Source organism: Oncorhynchus mykiss, chromosome 25 (assembly GCF_057628025.1).
Source record: "Oncorhynchus mykiss isolate SJ-2025 chromosome 25, ASM5762802v1, whole genome shotgun sequence".
NCBI lineage: Eukaryota > Metazoa > Chordata > Actinopteri > Salmoniformes > Salmonidae > Oncorhynchus > Oncorhynchus mykiss.
Genome location: NC_143046.1, coordinates 10,311,030 through 10,329,160, shown reverse-complemented (window position 1 = coordinate 10,329,160; position 18,131 = coordinate 10,311,030). Strand labels below are relative to the sequence as shown.

General features: G+C 41.7%; 2 protein-coding genes across 5 annotated transcripts in view; one reads left to right on the top strand and one right to left on the bottom strand.

Moving 5' to 3' along the window:
• The first annotated feature begins 1,902 nt into the window (after nucleotides 1–1,902).
• On the top strand, nucleotides 1,903–3,776 carry LOC110504551 (uncharacterized). The gene is made up of 4 exons (XM_021583317.3): nucleotides 1,903–2,159; nucleotides 2,355–2,420; nucleotides 2,789–2,902; nucleotides 3,494–3,776. The coding sequence occupies exons 1-4, from the start codon at nucleotides 2,025–2,027 to the stop codon at nucleotides 3,638–3,640; spliced, it is 462 nt and encodes a 153-aa protein (XP_021438992.1). The 5' UTR covers nucleotides 1,903–2,024; the 3' UTR covers nucleotides 3,641–3,776.
• Nucleotides 3,777–4,496: 720 nt separating this feature from the next.
• Nucleotides 4,497–18,131, bottom strand: part of LOC110504546 (kinesin-like protein KIF3A) — a 33,767-nt gene continuing 20,132 nt past the window's right edge. For 2 of the 4 annotated variants that reach the window (XM_090220759.1, XM_090220761.1), the window contains 9 exons: nucleotides 17,168–17,245; nucleotides 13,038–13,200; nucleotides 12,617–12,797; nucleotides 10,906–11,016; nucleotides 10,247–10,372; nucleotides 9,974–10,027; nucleotides 9,757–9,825; nucleotides 9,497–9,618; nucleotides 5,953–6,514 (listed from right to left, as the gene is read on the bottom strand). In XM_090220759.1, the coding sequence (XP_090076885.1) occupies nucleotides 6,466–6,514; nucleotides 9,497–9,618; nucleotides 9,757–9,825; nucleotides 9,974–10,027; nucleotides 10,247–10,372; nucleotides 10,906–11,016; nucleotides 12,617–12,797; nucleotides 13,038–13,200; nucleotides 17,168–17,245 (953 nt within the window). In that variant the 3' untranslated portion in view covers nucleotides 5,953–6,465. Of the gene's footprint in view, nucleotides 6,515–9,496; nucleotides 9,619–9,756; nucleotides 9,826–9,973; nucleotides 10,028–10,246; nucleotides 10,373–10,905; nucleotides 11,017–12,616; nucleotides 12,798–13,037; nucleotides 13,201–17,167; nucleotides 17,246–18,131 lie in introns of all 4 variants that reach the window. The other 2 variants (XM_090220760.1, XM_090220762.1) reach the window with 2 other exon arrangements.

Genomic DNA, 18,131 nt, shown 5'->3' with positions numbered 1-18,131 from the left:
GGCAAAATTGTATTGTTGTAAATGTGGTTTATTAAGTGTGTTGATACTACTGCACCATAGATTTTCTAGACTTGACCCATTCCTGACTCTAGCCTCAAACTACATTTCATAATGTGGAATCGCTGGAATGTCTGGCAGTCTCCACACTAAAGCACCAGTAAAACACAATCTTTAACATTAAACTATTTCATGTGTGTGGACAACCAGGCAAATCGTGGAACAAGGCAAATTCTTGGCAGTGACCATGTCGTTAAAGCATCAATCAATCATTCACATTTATTTTATAAAGTCCTTTTTACATCAGCAGTTCTCACAAAGTGCTTTAGAGATACCTAGCCTAAATCCCCAGAGAGCAAGCAATGAAGAAGCACAGTGGCTAGAAAAAACTCCCAAGAAGGCAGGACGAAACCTAGAGAGGAAGTAAGAAGAAACCTAGCATGATTCCAATCTTTTAACATACTTTTATTTTCTATTTTCGACTTATCTATTTTTTACTTAACACGTCTTTTTTAAATCGTAACTTCTTAAAGCATTGTTGGTTAAGGGCTTGTAAGTAAGCATTTCACTGTAAGGTCTACCTACACCTGTTGTATTTGGAGCATGTGACAAATAACATTTGATTTGTTCATTGACTATAGCTCAGCATTCAGCACCATAGTACCCTACATGCTCATCATTAGGCTTGAGGCCCTGGGTCTGAACCCCACCCTGTGCAATTGGGTCCTGGACCTCCTGACGGGCCACCCCAAGGTGATGAATGTAGGGAACAACACCTCCACTTCATTGATCCTCAACACTGGGGCCCCACAAGGGCGCATGCTCAGCCCCCTCCTGTACTCCCTGTTCACCCATGACCGCGTGGCCACGCACGCCTCCAACTCAATCATCAAGTTTGCAGACGACGCAACAGTAGTAGGCTTGATTACCAACAATGACGAGACAGCCAAAAGGGAGGAAGTGAAGGCTCTGCGAGTGTGGTGTCAGGAAATTACCTCTCACTCAAGATCAACAAAACAAAGGAGATGATCGTGGACTTCAGGAAACAGCACAGGGAGAACCCCCCTATCCACATCCACGGGACAGCAGTGGAGAAGGTATAAAGTTAAGTTCCTCAGTGCACATATCACTGAAAACTGAAATGGTCCACACACACAGACAGTGTTGTGAACAAGGAGCAAAAGCGCCTCTTCAACATCAGGAGGCTGAAGACATTTGGCTTGGCACCTAAAACCCTCACAAACTTTTACAGATGCACAATCGAAAGCATCCTGTCGGACTGTATCACTGCCTGGTACGGCAACTGCACCACCCTCAACCGCAGGGCTCTCCAGAGAGTGGTGCTGCACAACGCATCACTGGGAGCCAACTACCTGCCCTCCAGGATACCTACAGCATCCAATGTCACAGGAAGGCCAAAAAGACATTCAAGGACAACAACCATCCAAGGTCAGTACAGGTGCATCAAAGCTGGGACCTAGAGACTGAAAAACAGCTTTTATCACAAGGCCATCAGACTGTTAAAGAGCCATACATGTTATATGTTAGTAATTTAGCAGATACTCTTATCCAGAGCCAATTACAGTTAGTTCAGCCGTCTTAACAACATAGCTAGGTGAATACAAAACCTGAGAACAGTAATATTTTACACACACATTAAGGTCCCTACAAACAATCATTTCTAATGAAATAACACAAATGTGAAAAATATATAGCCTTTTTAAATTAAACTTCATACATTTTCACTCCGTCAATCATCAAGTTTCAGTTTGATTGCTAAATGATCATATGCAATACTACTTCCCATATAAGGACATCCTGGATGTTGATTGTCATAATTTTAGCTGTGACTTAGTGATCTCTATCTAACGTGCTCTGTGAGGAGTTTCAGTGTCAAGAGACAGTATAAGAGGCCTGTGACTGACGTTGCAAGTCAGTCACATTTCAACCTTCTTCACCCCGAGGGCTGACTGTATCTAGTCATAGCCTGCTGCTACTACTACCATTACTACTACTGCTGTAAAGCCATGAAGACTGTCGCTCTCCTCTTCTCCTTTGCATTTGTGCTGGTCTTCACTGCGCCCACTAAGACATCTGATGAGACTCATCTATTGCGTATGATCATCGACGAGGTTAACAAGATCCTCAAAGGAGGTCTGGAGGTAAGAAGATTGAAATGTTGCATATGACAAGTATTATAACAAGTGTTATAACAGCATTATAATCCATTGTATCTACAGTGTTATCAAATGTTGCTCTGCTCTATCGAATTAGAAAGCTTCTTGTTAAAAATTAGAGCAAAGAGGTCATGAAAAATTGACACAAATAACAAAAATTTTGTGACATTTTGTTTCTAGTTTCAGGCCCTTTTGGACAGTCTAGTGCCGGCGGGATTCGATCAAGATCGCTGCAGGGCAAACGGGGTAAAGTGTATCCATAACCTTGATGAATAGGCCCGAAAACATGGTAGACAACGTTCCATCATGGGCCGTTTTCCCCAGACACAGATTAAGCCTAGTCCTAGAGAATGAAAACCATGTTCAATGGATATTCACCATTGAAAGTGCTCCTTAGTCCCAAGACTAGCCTTCACTTGTGTCTGGATAACGGGACCCTCATGTCCATCGGTCATAACTACTGTTAACTTACCCATGTCAACACTTGTTGACGCAATCAGACACTTATTAGTGCTGACCAGAAAGGTGACAATGTATTTAATAAATTTCTACAGGCTATTGTAGCCATTACAGCAGCAGATTCATCAATAATCATGACTTTCTCAAAATTACAGCCTAAAGATTTCTGCATAGCTGAGACTATTCTGTCTGCCATAAGCCATACGAGGCACAGGATTCCATTTAACAACATATCTAAAATCAGTAGAGTGCTGAAGCAGTACAATAAGGTAAGGAATCATTCAGACAAATCTAAACTTGGTTGTTGGGGTCTACTCTAGCCTGGGCTGCAAATTCTTGTCATGCCAAAGGAGTGGCATGATGGCACAAACAGACTGGCACCCGGGCTAGCTTAGGTGTATTCAGTGAAATATCCAGAATTTTGCAGATATACATTCATGAGTAGAGATTGTCTGTTCAACACAATGTATTTATATCTTGTAATGTTGCACACACTTGAACAGAGCCCTGCTCTTGTCAATCAAACAGTAACTACTACTCTGACTATTAGCCATAACAATTATCAGTGTAGAAAAAGTAACTCAAAACAGACATGGATGAAGTCTAGGCCTGGACTAAAAATAACTTTCATTGTAAATGATCTTAATCTGAGACCATTAAACTGTCTTCATCCTAGTCCAGGAAAATGATCCCATAATGCGATACTATTTGATTCATCTGTAAAATCTTGTTTCTTTACACAAGGTGTACTGAGCACCATGCATGTTGTAGGCAAACACCCTGAGGGTTCTAAAGGTAGTGATCTGGGTTCCTTGGGCAGTCTATGGTTCTCAGTGGAATGTTCTCTGTTCTCTCCCAAGTTTCATCCAACCAACTGCAATGTGAAGGAGAACGGTGATGAGGAACAGCTCCACGATCTCCTGACAAACCTTGTCAACTGTGCCAAGGTCATCTACTCTCGTCCCCCTCCCTGCCGGTCTTCACAAACAACCCTAGAGCTTTGCTGAGAGGACTGATGGAAACTCTGTCAACTCTGCATAGTCCAGTACCTCGTATTGTTATTTATTGTATTATTTAAATGTATTATGACAGTTATTTTTGTACTATTTATGAATAAATTAACTTGTAAAAGTGGCAAAATTGTATTGTTGCAAATGTGGTTTATTAAGTGTGTTGATACTACTGCACCATAGATTTTCTAGACTTGACCCATTCCTGACTCTAGCCTCAAACTACATTTCATAATGTGGAATCACTGAAATGTCTGGCAGTCTCCACACTAAAGCACCAGTAAAACACAATCTTTAACATTAAACTATTTCATGTGTGTGGACAACCAGGCAAATCGTGCAACAAGGCAAATTCGATGGCAGTGACCATGTCGTTAAAGCATCAATCAATCATTCACATTTATTTTATAAAGTCCTTTTTACATCAGCAGTTCTCACAAAGGGCTTTAGAGACACGTAGCCTAAATCCCCAGAGAGCAAGCAATGAAGAAGCACAGTGGCTGAAAAAACTCCCAAGAAGGCAGGAAGAAACCTAGAAGGAGAAACCTAGAAGGAGAAACCTAGAAGGAGAAACCTAGAAGGAGAAACCTAGAGGAAGAAACCTAGAAGGAGAAACCTAGAAGGAGAAACCTAGAAGGAGAAACCTAGCATGATTCCAATCTTAAAACATGCTACATACGGCAACCAGACAAATCATACGGCAACCAGACAAATCACACGGCAACCAGACAAATCACACGGCAACCAGACAAATCACACGGCAACCAGACAAATCACACGGCAACCAGACAAATCACACGGCAACCAGACAAATCAAATCTAAAGAGACAAAGAAAGAGAGTGAGATTAGACATGTGCAATAATTTAATAAATTAACAAAATACAGTAATGTAAACATTTGAAATACAGTAAATTCCAAAATAAAGACACTTTGCTTCCACTACAATACACCATGAACGATGAGCTGTAAAGGAAGAAATCAAAGCGTGACAAATGAATGTCCTAGTTAGTGTTTAATGGGCGAATGGCATTACTATATAGACGGGTTAGCTGACATCAGTGCGTCTCGACAAGACAGAAGTCCGTGTGGCGTTACGATTCTGAACATTCAGATAGCGAACAACAATGACAGAAAGCTGCAACGTGGGGAATCGTAAGAGGCTGGTTTCAGCTTGTAGTATCTCGTTATTAATATCACATTTTATTTTGGGGTGTTTCGACTGATGTCACGTCCATGCTAATATGGTGAAAATACCCTTGCTAACCAACAACTTGTAAGGATGCATTTTAGAGATAAGCGCTCATTGTGCAAATGTATTCGTTTTCACTAAACATTTGGAGACTAAATATAGTGTAGTTTGTCCCATTGTGGCGCACTCGTCTATGGAAGCAGCATGGCATGCATGTGCTACCCTTCAGACATAAAGAAGGAAACTAAGCTTAAAAGCACACTTCAGACTCCCATAAGTTTGATGCTTGAAATAAGGGCATTATGACCTGTGGTGCACATATGAATCATTTCTGGAATAGTTTTTTTGTGAAAGGCCATCAGATGTATCCATTACATCCTGCCAGTAGGAGTGGCGACATCGTCATCTCAAAACAGTGTTTGTTGTTGTCGTCGCTTTCGTCTTTGAAGACCTGTTCAAAAAACCATGGCTTGTGCTCATCATAGACGAATCTCCTACGTCCCAAATGGCACCCTATTCCCTATTTAGTGCACTACTTTTGACCAGAGCATTACAGGACACCCTATGAGCCCTGGTCAAAAGTAGTGCACTATAATGGGAATAGGGTTTCATTTGGGACGTAGCCAGTGTGTTTCCCACTGAACTGTGCTCGATGACTACATTAAGACTCAACATTAAGCTGACTATCCTCAACAAGCCTCCCCTTATTATAATACAAGGTCCCCTTGACTTGAGCAGTCTAAGGGGCAGGTCCAAATGACACCCTATTCCATATTTAGTGCACTACTTTTGACCAGGGCTCATAGGGTATCCCATAGGGCTCTGGTCAAAAGTAGTGCACTAAATAGGGTGCGCCATTTGGGACGCTGACTAAATCCTACAGTAGTTTCTGCTGCCTGCTCCCTCCCTCCCTCCCTCCTTCCCCTCCCTCCCTCCCTGACCGACCGACCAACAGTTTCCTCTCCTCCCTTCACATTTAAAACCTTACTTGGCTAAACAGTGTATTAACAACATCTGTTTAAATAACGACAATAAAGATCTTCATGTTCGACTATTGACTGACTGACTGTTGTTCATTCTAAGGTAAAGTAGTGTAGATTCATTGACTGACTGCTGTTGTTCATTCTAAGGTAAAGTAGTGTAGATTTATTGACTGACTGACTGTTGTTCATTCTAAGGTAAAGTAGTGTAGATTCATTGACTGACTGCTGTTGTTCATTCTAAGGTAAAGTAGTGTAGATTCATTGACTGACTGTTGTTCATTCTAAGGTAATGTAGCGTAGATTCATTGACTGACTGTTGTTCATTCTAAGGTAAAGTAGTGTAGATTCATTGACTGACTGTTGTTCATTCCAAGGTAATGTAGTGTAGATTCATTGACTGACTGTTGTTCATTCTAAGGTAAAGTAGTGTAGATTCATTGACTGACTGTTGTTCATTCTAAGGTAATGTAGTGTAGATTCATTGACTGACTGTTGTTCATTCTAAGGTAAAGTAGTGTAGATTCATTGACTGACTGTTGTTCATTCTAAGGTAAAGTAGTGTAGAATCATTGACTGACTGTTGTTCATTCTAAGGTAAAGCAGTGTAGATTCATTGCAGTACATGGGGCTCCAGCCCTGATTGGCTCTCTCACTGCAGCAGGGATTCCATCACAGCCTCGGGATTCGCTGATCTTTTCCTGTCAGGAGATAAGAGGAGGGTTGCATCACAAATGGCACCCTTTCCCTATATAGTGCACTACTTTTGACCTAGGCCCATAGGGAATAGGGTGCCATTTGAGATGCAAATGAGATGATCATGGGGTTAATATACACAGAGTAAACAAATGAGATGATCATGGGGTTAATATACACAGAGTAAACAAATGAGATGATCATGGGGTTAATATACACAGAGTAAACAAATGAGATGATCATGGGGTTAATATACACAGAGTAAACAAATGAACACCTGCTCTTTCCATGACAGACTGAACAGGTGAATCTGTTATTGATGTCACTTAAATCCACTTCAAATCAGTGTAGATGAAGGAGAAGAGACAGGTTCAAAATGATTTTTAAACCTTGAGACAATTGAGACATGGATTGTGTATGTGTGTCATTCAGAGGGTGAATGGACAAGACAAAAGATTGAAGTGCCGTTGAACAGGGTATGGTAGTAGGTGCCAGGCGCACCGGTTTGTGTCAAGAACTACAATGCTGTTGGGTTGTTGACGCTGAACAGTTTCCCGTGTGTATCAAGAATGGTTCACCACCCAAAAGATATCGGGCCAATTTGACAACTATAGGAAGCATTGGAACCCATATGGACCAACATCCCCGTGGAACGCTTTCGACCCCTTGTACATGCCCTGATGAATTGAGTCTGTTCTGAGGGTAAAAAGGCTGTTCAATACTAGGAAGGTGTTCCTAATTATTTGTCCACTCAGTGTATTAGTACTGTTATCCTGGTTGGTATATTAGTACTATAATTCTGGTTGGTATATTAGTACTGTTATCCTGGTTGGTATATTAGTACTGTTATCCTGGTTGGTATATTACTACTGTTATCGTGGTTGGTATATTAGTACTGTTATCCTGGTTGGTATATTAGTACTGTTATCCTGGTTGGTATATTAGTACTGTTATCCTGGTTGGTATATTAGTACTGTTATCCTGGTTGGTATATTAGTACTGTTATCCTGGTTGGTGTATTAGTACTGTTATCGTGGTTGGTATATTAGTACTGTTATCGTGGTTGGTATATTACTACTGTTATCGTGGTTGGTATATTAGTACTGTTATCCTGGTTGGTATATTACTACTGTTATCCTGGTTGGTATATTAGTACTGTTATCCTGGTTGGTATATTAGTACTGTTATCGTGGTTGGTATATTACTACTGTTATCGTGGTTGGTATATTACTACTGTTATCGTGGTTGGTATATTACTACTGTTATCGTGGTTGGTATATTAGTACTGTTATCCTGGTTGGTATATTAGTACTGTTATCGTGGTTGGTATATTACTACTGTTATCGTGGTTGGTATATTACTACTGTTATCCTGGTTGGTATATTAGTACTGTTATCCTGGTTGGTATATTACTACTGTTATCGTGGTTGGTATATTAGTACTGTTATCGTGGTTGGTATATTACTACTGTTATCGTGGTTGGTATATTAGTACTGTTATCCTGGTTGGTATATTAGTACTGTTATCCTGGTTGGTATATTACTACTGTTATCGTGGTTGGTATATTAGTACTGTTATCATGGTTGGTATATTACTACTGTTATCGTGGTTGGTATATTACTACTGTTATCGTGGTTGGTATATTAGTACTGTTATCGTGGTTGGTATATTACTACTGTTATCGTGGTTGGTATATTAGTACTGTTATCGTGGTTGGTATATTACTACTGTTATCGTGGTTGGTATATTAGTACTGTTATCCTGGTTGGTATATTAGTACTGTTATCGTGGTTGGTATATTACTACTGTTATCCTGGTTGGTATATTACTACTGTTATCGTGGTTGGTATATTAGTACTGTTATCCTGGTTGGTATATTAGTACTGTTATCGTGGTTGGTATATTACTACTGTTATCGTGGTTGGTATATTACTACTGTTATCGTGGTTGGTATATTACTACTGTTATCGTGGTTGGTATATTACTACTGTTATCGTGGTTGGTATATTAGTACTGTTATCCTGGTTGGTATATTACTACTGTTATCGTGGTTGGTATATTAGTACTGTTATCGTGGTTGGTATATTACTACTGTTATCGTGGTTGGTATATTAGTACTGTTATCGTGGTTGGTATATTAGTACTGTTATCGTGGTTGGTATATTAGTACTGTTATCCTGGTTGGTATATTAGTACTGTTATCCTGGTTGGTATATTAGTACTGTTATCCTGGTTGGTATATTAGTACTGTTATCGTGGTTGGTATATTACTACTGTTATCGTGGTTGGTATATTACTACTGTTATCCTGGTTGGTATATTAGTACTGTTATCCTGGTTGGTATATTAGTACTGTTATCGTGGTTGGTATATTAGTACTGTTATCCTGGTTGGTATATTAGTACTGTTATCCTGGTTGGTGTATTAGTACTGTTATCCTGGTTGGTATATTAGTACTGTTATCGTGGTTGGTATATTACTACTGTTATCGTGGTTGGTATATTAGTACTGTTATCCTGGTTGGTATATTAGTACTGTTATCCTGGTTGGTATATTACTACTGTTATCCTGGTTGGTATATTAGTACTGTTATCCTGGTTGGTATATTAGTACTGTTATCGTGGTTGGTATATTACTACTGTTATCGTGGTTGGTATATTACTACTGTTATCCTGGTTGGTATATTAGTACTGTTATCCTGGTTGGTATATTAGTACTGTTATCGTGGTTGGTATATTAGTACTGTTATCCTGGTTGGTATATTAGTACTGTTATCCTGGTTGGTGTATTAGTAATGTTATCCTGGTTGGTATATTAGTACTGTTATCGTGGTTGGTATATTACTACTGTTATCGTGGTTGGTATATTAGTACTGTTATCCTGGTTGGTATATTAGTACTGTTATCCTGGTTGGTACTACCACTATTGTTCATGGTGGATAACGATGTACCGGCAGCAGCTGGGAGACATGCGGTGGTGCTGGTTTACCTTCGTCCAGTCTTGGGCCTACTACTCTTGGAGGTCCTGGGCCTCTCCAGCTTCATCAGTGACTGTCTCATACTCTCCTCTGTGTAGGCCAAGTACACATGAGACAGGTCCACCTCAAACGGCTGGTGGAGAGAGGGAGAGAGGAAAGAGAGGGGGATGGAGAGAGGGTGGAGGATGAACATAAAGAGAGGGTCAAATAATATTATCCAGATGCACTATGCTTGCCTGTCTTCTTATGTCGGTGTGAACTAAGAACTCACATCTTTTTCTTTCTTGTCCGGCACGGGGGTCTGTTTTCTCATGTTGTTACCAGTGTACGCTACACACTTCTGAGGACCAACAAGTAAACAATGTCATCAGCATGAGGCAATCACACCAACGTGGCTCTGTACTGTCTATGTTAATGGAGAAACTCCCTCCCCTTAGCCTAACTATTCTCAGGTTAAATATTTCACTGTGGCTGTATGCAGAACTCACCAGCTGCCATTCCCCAATGTCCTCATTCCACTGTACATAGTTCTCAATCATCTCCTGCACCAGACAGGAAGAAGCAGGAACCATATTAGCATCAGTGCTAACTAAATACGCTCTCACACAAACATAAATGGACAGACACACGTTTCCACACGTCTACGACATGTCGCACACACACACACAGGTCTACGACATGTAGACAGACAGGTAGTTGTCACACACATACACACAGGTCTACGACATGTAGACAGACAGGTAGTTGTCACACACACACACCTGGTATTCCTGTGGGATGAAGCTGTCTATGATGAGCATCTGCAGTCGTAGCTCTCTGCTGAGGTGGCGGATATTCTCCAGCAGGCCCTCGATCTCCCGGTGATGCTCCTGCTGCAGGTCGGCCATCTGACAACACAACAACAACCTCTCAACAACCACAAGACAACCACTGAACCAATGCCATGTGTTGATGAAGAAATGAGCCAATGCTTTGTGTTGATGAAGAAATTAGCCAATGCCGTGTGTTGATGAAGAAATGAGCCAATGCCGTGTGTTGATGAAGAAATGAGCCAATGCTGTGTGTTAATGAAGAAATGAACCAATGCTGTGTGTTAATGAAGAAATGAACCAATGCTGTGTGTTAATGAAGTAATGAACCAATGCTGCGTGTTAATGAAGTAATGAACCAATGCTGTGTGTTAATGAAGTAATGAACCAATGCTGTGTGTTAATGAACCAATGCTGTGTGTTAATGAACCAATGCTGTGTGTTAATGAAGTAATGAACCAATGCTGTGTGTTAATGTTCTGCTCCTGCTGCAGGTCATCCACAAAACAACAAGGCCCCAGTCCTGTGTTTCAACCCACTTGGGATGCATCCTATTCACTATATAGTGCACTAGTTTTCACCAGAGTCCTGTGGGACTTGGACATTCTTACCTCTGACTTGGCAGCCATCAGCATGGTCCAGACTTTCTTCAGCTTCTTGGTCTTCCCCTGAGCCTCCTCCTGCAGACTGGAGTACTTCTCTTCCATGTCCAGACGCTCCGCCTGCATGGACGCCACAAACAAGACAGGGAGTTTTGGATTTCATTTCATTTATTTAATCATTAAAACGGGAAACCTCACCACTTTTGAACCTGATTTAATTATCTCCATGTAGATACTGGTATGGTGCTGGAGATACTGAATCTGACGTTAAATATGTGTAAAGTCTCCCTTGAACATAGAAGACTGCTCCGCCGGAGACAACTGAACATGCAGAAACGCCTGAAGGCTTTTCCCCCTGATGGAAACAAGGAGTATTTGGGTATTTTATTAGGATCCCCATTAGCTGTTGCAGAAACAGCAGCTACTCTTCATGGGGTCCAACACAGAACATGAACCATAATACAGAATGACATGAAACAGAACATCATTAGACAAGAACAGCTCATGGACAGAACTACATATAGAACTAAATACAGAACATCAATAGACAAGAACAGCTCATGGACAGAACTACATATAGAACTAAATACAGAACATCAATAGACAAGAACAGCTCAAGGACAGAACTATGTACATTTTTAAAAGATACTCTATTCCCTATGTAAGTTCACTGCTTCTGACCAGAGTCAGTTTGTAGCTTTTATTATGTTCAATTCCTCTGCTCATCGACAGATGCCATTGCCATTTTCAGGGAAAGCAAAGCAGGCACCTTATCTGAACTAAAGGTGCTGACTGGTGTGACTTAGTAGACTTTAAAGGCAGTGGTATGCAAACTTTGTCAGCATGGACTCCATTTTTTTCACCAGAAATTCTGGCAACCCCACCCAAAATGTAATGACTACCTTAAAAAATAATAATAATATATATTTTTTTAAATGAATGACATCCTTAAAAATATATTTAAAAAATTAAATTAAATGAAAAAGTTGAATTCCTGACATTTTCATCTCTCATGAAAATTACAAGAACCAATAAATAAATACATTTACTCATCTTTCTCCACAACAACATAAATATATTGTCCCATAAAATAGTCTGTAGTCTCAATTTTTTGTCCCTCCCCCGACATAGGGCTCTAGTCAAAAGTAGTGCACTATGTAGGGAATAGGGTGCCAGTTGGACATGGGACAGTTGTTTATACGTTATGACTCATTTCGTTTCCCAATATGCTGGGCATGTGCCATGTCACCAAAATATCACCTCTCATCAGCGCCACTTATCACTGAGAATCAACCCCGCTCAAACAGTCAGAGGAAGTGTAGTGGTGAGTACTTTGATGCAGAAATGAGACATGTCAGATGAGCAAGGGGAGTTAACCACTAAGCCATATATGTATTTACAACTCTTCAGTTGATAGAACCGCTTCTCCTCCAGTTCTCTGCAGTGCTGCTTTGACTTGATGGTATGATGTACAGTGCCTTCAGGAAGTATTCACAACCCTTGTCTTTTTCCAAATGTAATTGTGTTACAGCGTGAATTTTGAAAAAAACCAAAACATAATTCCACTTTGACATTATGGGGTATTGTGTGTAGGCCAGTGACACAACAATCTAAAGGTGATCTATTTCAAATCCAGGCTGTAACAACTAAACGTGGAAACCGTAAAAGGGTCTGAATAATTTCTGAAGGCCACTGTAATACAGTGTGTTAGACGGTATACCTCCTTCTCCTCTAGCTCTCTGCGGAGCTGCTCAGCCCTCCTGCGTCTCTCCTCTAACTCATTGTTAGACTCCTGCAGTAGTTTCTCCTGCTCCTCAGCCTTGGCCAGGAGATCCACTCCTCCTACGATCACCTTCTTCTCCAGGGCTGACAGCTTCTCCAGCAGCAGGTGATGCTCCTGCCTGGGGGAAGGAGGTTAGAGGTCAGGGCTCAGTAGATCTGAAAATAGCTTTAGTAGGCTAGATGGAGTTTCTGACATATTCCTTATACCCTTCTAGAGGTCTCTGATCGACAAGAGGGCATCCAAAAGTATCTAGGGGTGGGGCTAACGTTAGATAATATTTAGAAGCAGTAGATTATTCTTCAACTGTGATTTCTGGAAAACTTGGGAACTTAGGGAATGTTTGTAACCCCAGACTCACTGCGCTTTGAGGAGATCCTTCTCTCTCTTCTCCAGTTCTGCCCTGGCCTTGTTCCTCTCCTCCTCCTCCATGTCCAGCGTGGCTTCTAGCTCCTTCCTCTCCTCCTCGATCTTCGCCTGCATCTCCACCATCTTGTCAGGAGAAACCTTCTTCTTCTTCTTCCCTTTAATAATAATAATAATAATAATAATAATAGTGATCATCATTTATTTGACTTATAGAACCATCCCCCAAGTTCACAGCCATCATCAAATCAAATTTTATTAGTCACATGCGTCAAATGCAACAGGCGTAGTAGACCTTACAGTGAAATGCTGAATACAACAGGTGTAGTAGACCTTACAGTGAAATGCTGAATACGACAGGTGTAGTAGACCTTACAGTGAAATGCTGAATACAACAGGTGTAGTAGACATTACAGTGAAATGCTGAATACAACAGGTGTAGTAGACCTCACAGTGAAATGCTGAATACAACAGGTGTAGTAGACCTTACAGTGAAATGCTGAATACAACAGGTGTAGTAGACCTTACAGTGAAATGCTGAATACAACAGGTGTAGTAGACATTACAGTGAAATGCTGAATACAACAGGTGTAGTAGACCTTACAGTGAAATGCTGAATGCAACAGGTGTAGTAGACCTTACAGTGAAATGCTGAATGCAACAGGTGTAGTAGACCTTACAGTGAAATGCTGAATACAACAGGTGTAGTAGACCTTACAGTGAAATGCTGAATATGACAGGTGTAGTAGACCTTACAGTGAAATGCTGAATACAACAGGTGTAGTAGACCTTACAGTGAAATGCTGAATACAACAGGTGTAGTAGACCTTACAGTGAAATGCTGAATACGACAGGTGTAGTAGACCTTACAGTGAAATGCTGAATACAACAGGTGTAGTAGACCTTACAGTGAAATGCTGAATACGACAGGTGTAGTAGACCTTACAGTGAAATGCTGAATACAACAGGTGTAGTAAACCTTACAGTGAAATGCTGAATACGACAGGTGTAGTAGACCTTACAGTGAAATGCTGAATACAACAGGTGTAGTAGACCTTACAGTGAAATGCTGAATACAACAGGTGTAGTAGACCTTACAGTGAAATGCTGAATACGACAGGTGTAGTAGACCTTACAGTGAAATGCTGAATACAACAGGTGTAGTAGACCTTACAGTGAAATGCTGAATACAACAGGTGTAGTAGACCTTACAGTGAAATGCTGAATACAACAGGTGTAGTAGACCTTACAGTGAAATGCTTACTTATGAGCCCCTAACCAACAATGCAGTTACATTTTTTACAGCGGGAAACCGGTACACGAGTCAATGTGCGGGGGCACCGGTTAGTCGAGGTAATTGAGAGTACATGTAGGTACACGTAGATGATAACATCTATGAATGGATGTTTCTTAATGCCGTGTCATGGTTCAGTTCCCACCACCTCAACCCACCCACTAAGGGTGGAAGTTTCCCCTAGGTACAGAATGCTGATCTAAGATCTGCCTCTCAGGGAGAACATCACCCTACACCCAACCCAGTCTGATTCGTAGTTTTGCTTAGACAGCACTAGTCTGATTCCAGATCTGTTTGTGCTTATCTTGCCAACTCCTATGGTCGTTGTCACACTGTGCAGAAACAGACCTGGGACCAGGCTAAGACAACACATCATATTACAACGGCCAATTAGTCAAATATTAGATGTAATACACTCTCAACGTGTTAGATAGTAGCTGCTCTTCTACAGAGCAGTAAAAACAGTGTGGACATGAATTAGCTCCTTGATGAGACAGCTGTCCGTACTTTCTGGAGAAGATATTCATCAGATTAAGAGCAGGAAGTTGAAGGGTGATTTTAAAAGAACCTCTGTGTATGTCCCAACTGACACCCTGTGCCCTTTATAGTGCACTACATTTGCACAGAGCCCTATGAACCCTGGTCAAAAGTAGTGCACTACCCTATGAACCCTGGTCAAAAGTAGTGCGCTACCCTATGAACCCTGGTCAAAAGTAGTGCAATACCCTATGAACCCTGGTCAAAAGTAGTGCACTACCCTATGAACCCTGGTCAAAAGTAGTGCACCACCCTATGAACCCTGGTCAAAAGTAGTGCACTACCCTATGAACCCTGGTCAAAAATAGTGCAATACCCTATGAACCCTGGTCAAAAGTAGTGCACTACCCTATGAACCCTTGTCAAAAGTAGTGCAATACCCTATGAACCCTGGTCAAAAGTAGTGCACCACCCTATGAACCCTGGTCAAAAGTAGTGCAATACCCTATGAACCCTGGTCAAAAGTAGTGCAATACCCTATGAACCCTGGTCAAAAGTAGTGCAATACCCTATGAACCCTGGTCAAAAGTAGTGCACCACCCTATGAACCCTGGTCAAAAGTAGTGCACTATAAAGGGAACAGGGTGCCATCTGAGAACCGGTTGCTAGACAAAGTGCAGGCCTCAGGCCTTCTAACTTAAGCTCAGGGCAGTTGTTTCCTCTTCAGATATTCATACGTCAAGCACGTCTCTCTCTCAGAGACATGGACATGAAGACGTGATGGGAAAGACCTTGACAGACAGAGTGGCAGTACAGTAGAGAGAACCTTCCTTCATATTGACTGACCGACTCAGCCATAGATTTCATTCCGTTGACAATTTATTTATTTATTTTTCGCTTTAAAAGCTGGTTAGTCAATTCAATTATATTAGTTTGATCATTTAAAAACATTCTATAGTTCACGGAAAGACATTGCAAATATAACCTGGTCCCAGATCTGTCTGACAACCAGAGTAAAGAAGTTGCCTGGGCACATTCAGATCCAAGACCAGACCAGAGACATTGGGTGTATCCCAAACGGCTCCTTAACTATTTTGTGCACTACTTTTGACCCGGGCCAAAAATGTGGAGAATAGGGTACAGTTTGGAACACAGTCATTGATTGTGGTCAGTTGGGAGTTATTTATCTATAGAGGATGTTTTGGCACCAACCTCTGTCTTCTTGTATTAAGAGGAGAATAGCGAGTCAGAGTCAAACAGGAAGCATTTTGCACCAGGAGAAAGAAGAGATTACACAGTGAGCTGGAACAGTCTTATAGATTCTACAGAGAGGAGGCACAGACACACCCAAACAGAACGAGAGACAGACAGGGAGGAAAAACGAGATAAAGGGAGAGATAAACCGACAGAGGGAGCGAGGCAGACAGACAGAGGGAGAGAGGCAGACAGACAGAGGGAGAGAAGCAGACAGACAGAGGGAGAGACAGACAAATTGAGAGACACAGAAACCCAGTAGTAGTGTTGATATAGTGGTTAGATAGACATGTAGCAGTAGTGTTGATATAGTGGTTAGATAGACATGTAGCAGTAGTGTCAGCTGAGACATCATCCTTCTTAGGTTCAACTCTATCCCCCCCAGTCAGTCTAGCACCAACCGACTTCTGTGAAACCATCTTCCATGTACAATATGACTTACAGCCAGCAATACAATGATGGTTGTAGAAAGCAGTTTGTATTGCTGTTTGTAGAGGCATTTGGGCTGGGTACCTTCTATCTATAGGACTGGCAGGGCAGGCTGGGTACCTTCTATCTATAGGACTGGCATGCTGGGTACCTTCTATCTATAGGACTGGCAGGCTGGGTACCTTCTATCTATAGGACTGGCAGGCTGGGTACCTTCTATCTATAGGACTGGCAGGCTGGGTACCTTCTATCTATAGGACTGGCAGGGCAGGCTGGGTACCTTCTATCTATAGGACTGGCAGGCTGGGTACCTTCTATCTATAGGACTGGCAGGCTGGGTACCTTCTATCTATAGGACTGGCAGGGGGAGGCATGCAAGCAGGGGAGGTTAACATTAGGACTGGCAGGGCGGGCAGGCAGGGGAGTTTAACATTAAGAAGGGGTAGTTGGTTAGCCTGTTCCTGATGTATACAGGCTCCTCAGAGTAGACGTTGATCTAGGAGCAGGTCCCCTTGTCCATAAAAGCATTATGATATAGGCCTAAAAGCCAAGACAGATCCTAGATCAGCACTCTCAACTCGGAGATGCTTTGTGAATACAGTCCCTGGAACATATTAACTAGCAGTTGGTGGTAGGGTTGGTAGTGCAGACAGCAAGCTGCTCCCACTCACTAGTCTGAGCCTTGGGTTTCTCCTCAGTGGTCTGTGCCTCTATAGAGGAGTCTGAGCTACTGATGCTGCTGCCACTGCCTGCAACACAGAGTAGAGTAGACACTCAACAGGGAGTACGTCAAACACAGAGAGAGATGGAGAGAGGGGGGGGGGGTGATGGAAGGATGGGGAGAGAGAGAAAGAGAGAGGAGAAAGCGAGGAAGATCGGGGGATGGGATCCTGTAAAAAGAGCAACAAACCTGTAGCCAATCAGCCTAGAGGCCAATCCTAAATGCTTAATACAGCCAGCGACATTTAGCAAGGCATGGAGAGTGGATGCACACACCACACTAGGGCTGGGCGATATTACTCTCATTTGAATGTATATTTTAGTTCCATGTTCCACACGCCTGAATAACAAGAATCGATGTTAAAAACACACCAATAGGGAAGTTAACATTTCAACTCCTCAAATTGCAGGCAGATTTGTAACCAAAAGGGCATTTTCATAGACAGATCAGTGACTATTGCAAAAACGCAGATTCAACAATTATGATAAAATAATGAAATGATTACTGGGTCTGATGGTTCTGGAAGGCTTATAAATCGTGAATTCATCAGATTATTGCGGACTGTTTGAAATGCGGTCTATTTGACTTAAATTGTACAACAAAGTTAATTTTGAGAAAACATTCAAACAAATCTAGATATACAGTGTACTAAACATTAAACATTCAGAGCATCCCCCTCAGAACAGCCTCAGTTTGTCAGGGCATGGCATCTACAAGGTGTCGAAAGCATTCCACAGAGATGCTGGCCCATGTTGATGCCAATGCTTCCCACGGTTGTATTAAGTTGGCTGGATGTCCTTTGGATGGTGAACCATTATTGATCCACACGGGAAACTGTTGAGCGTGAAAAACCCAGCAGCGTTGCACATCTTGACACAAGCCTGGCACCTACTACCATACCTTGTTCAAAGGCA

Excerpts from the sequence above, each read along its gene's own strand:
- LOC110504551 (XM_021583317.3), top strand. The coding sequence starts at position 2,025 with ATGAAGACTGTCGCTCTCCTCTTCTCCTTTGCATTTGTGCTGGTCTTC. Across the intron at positions 2,160-2,354 it reads TCCTCAAAGGAGGTCTGGAG|TTTCAGGCCCTTTTGGACAG; the intron begins GTAAGAAGATTG and ends TTTTGTTTCTAG. Across the intron at positions 2,903-3,493 it reads TGCTGAAGCAGTACAATAAG|TTTCATCCAACCAACTGCAA; the intron begins GTAAGGAATCAT and ends TTCTCTCCCAAG.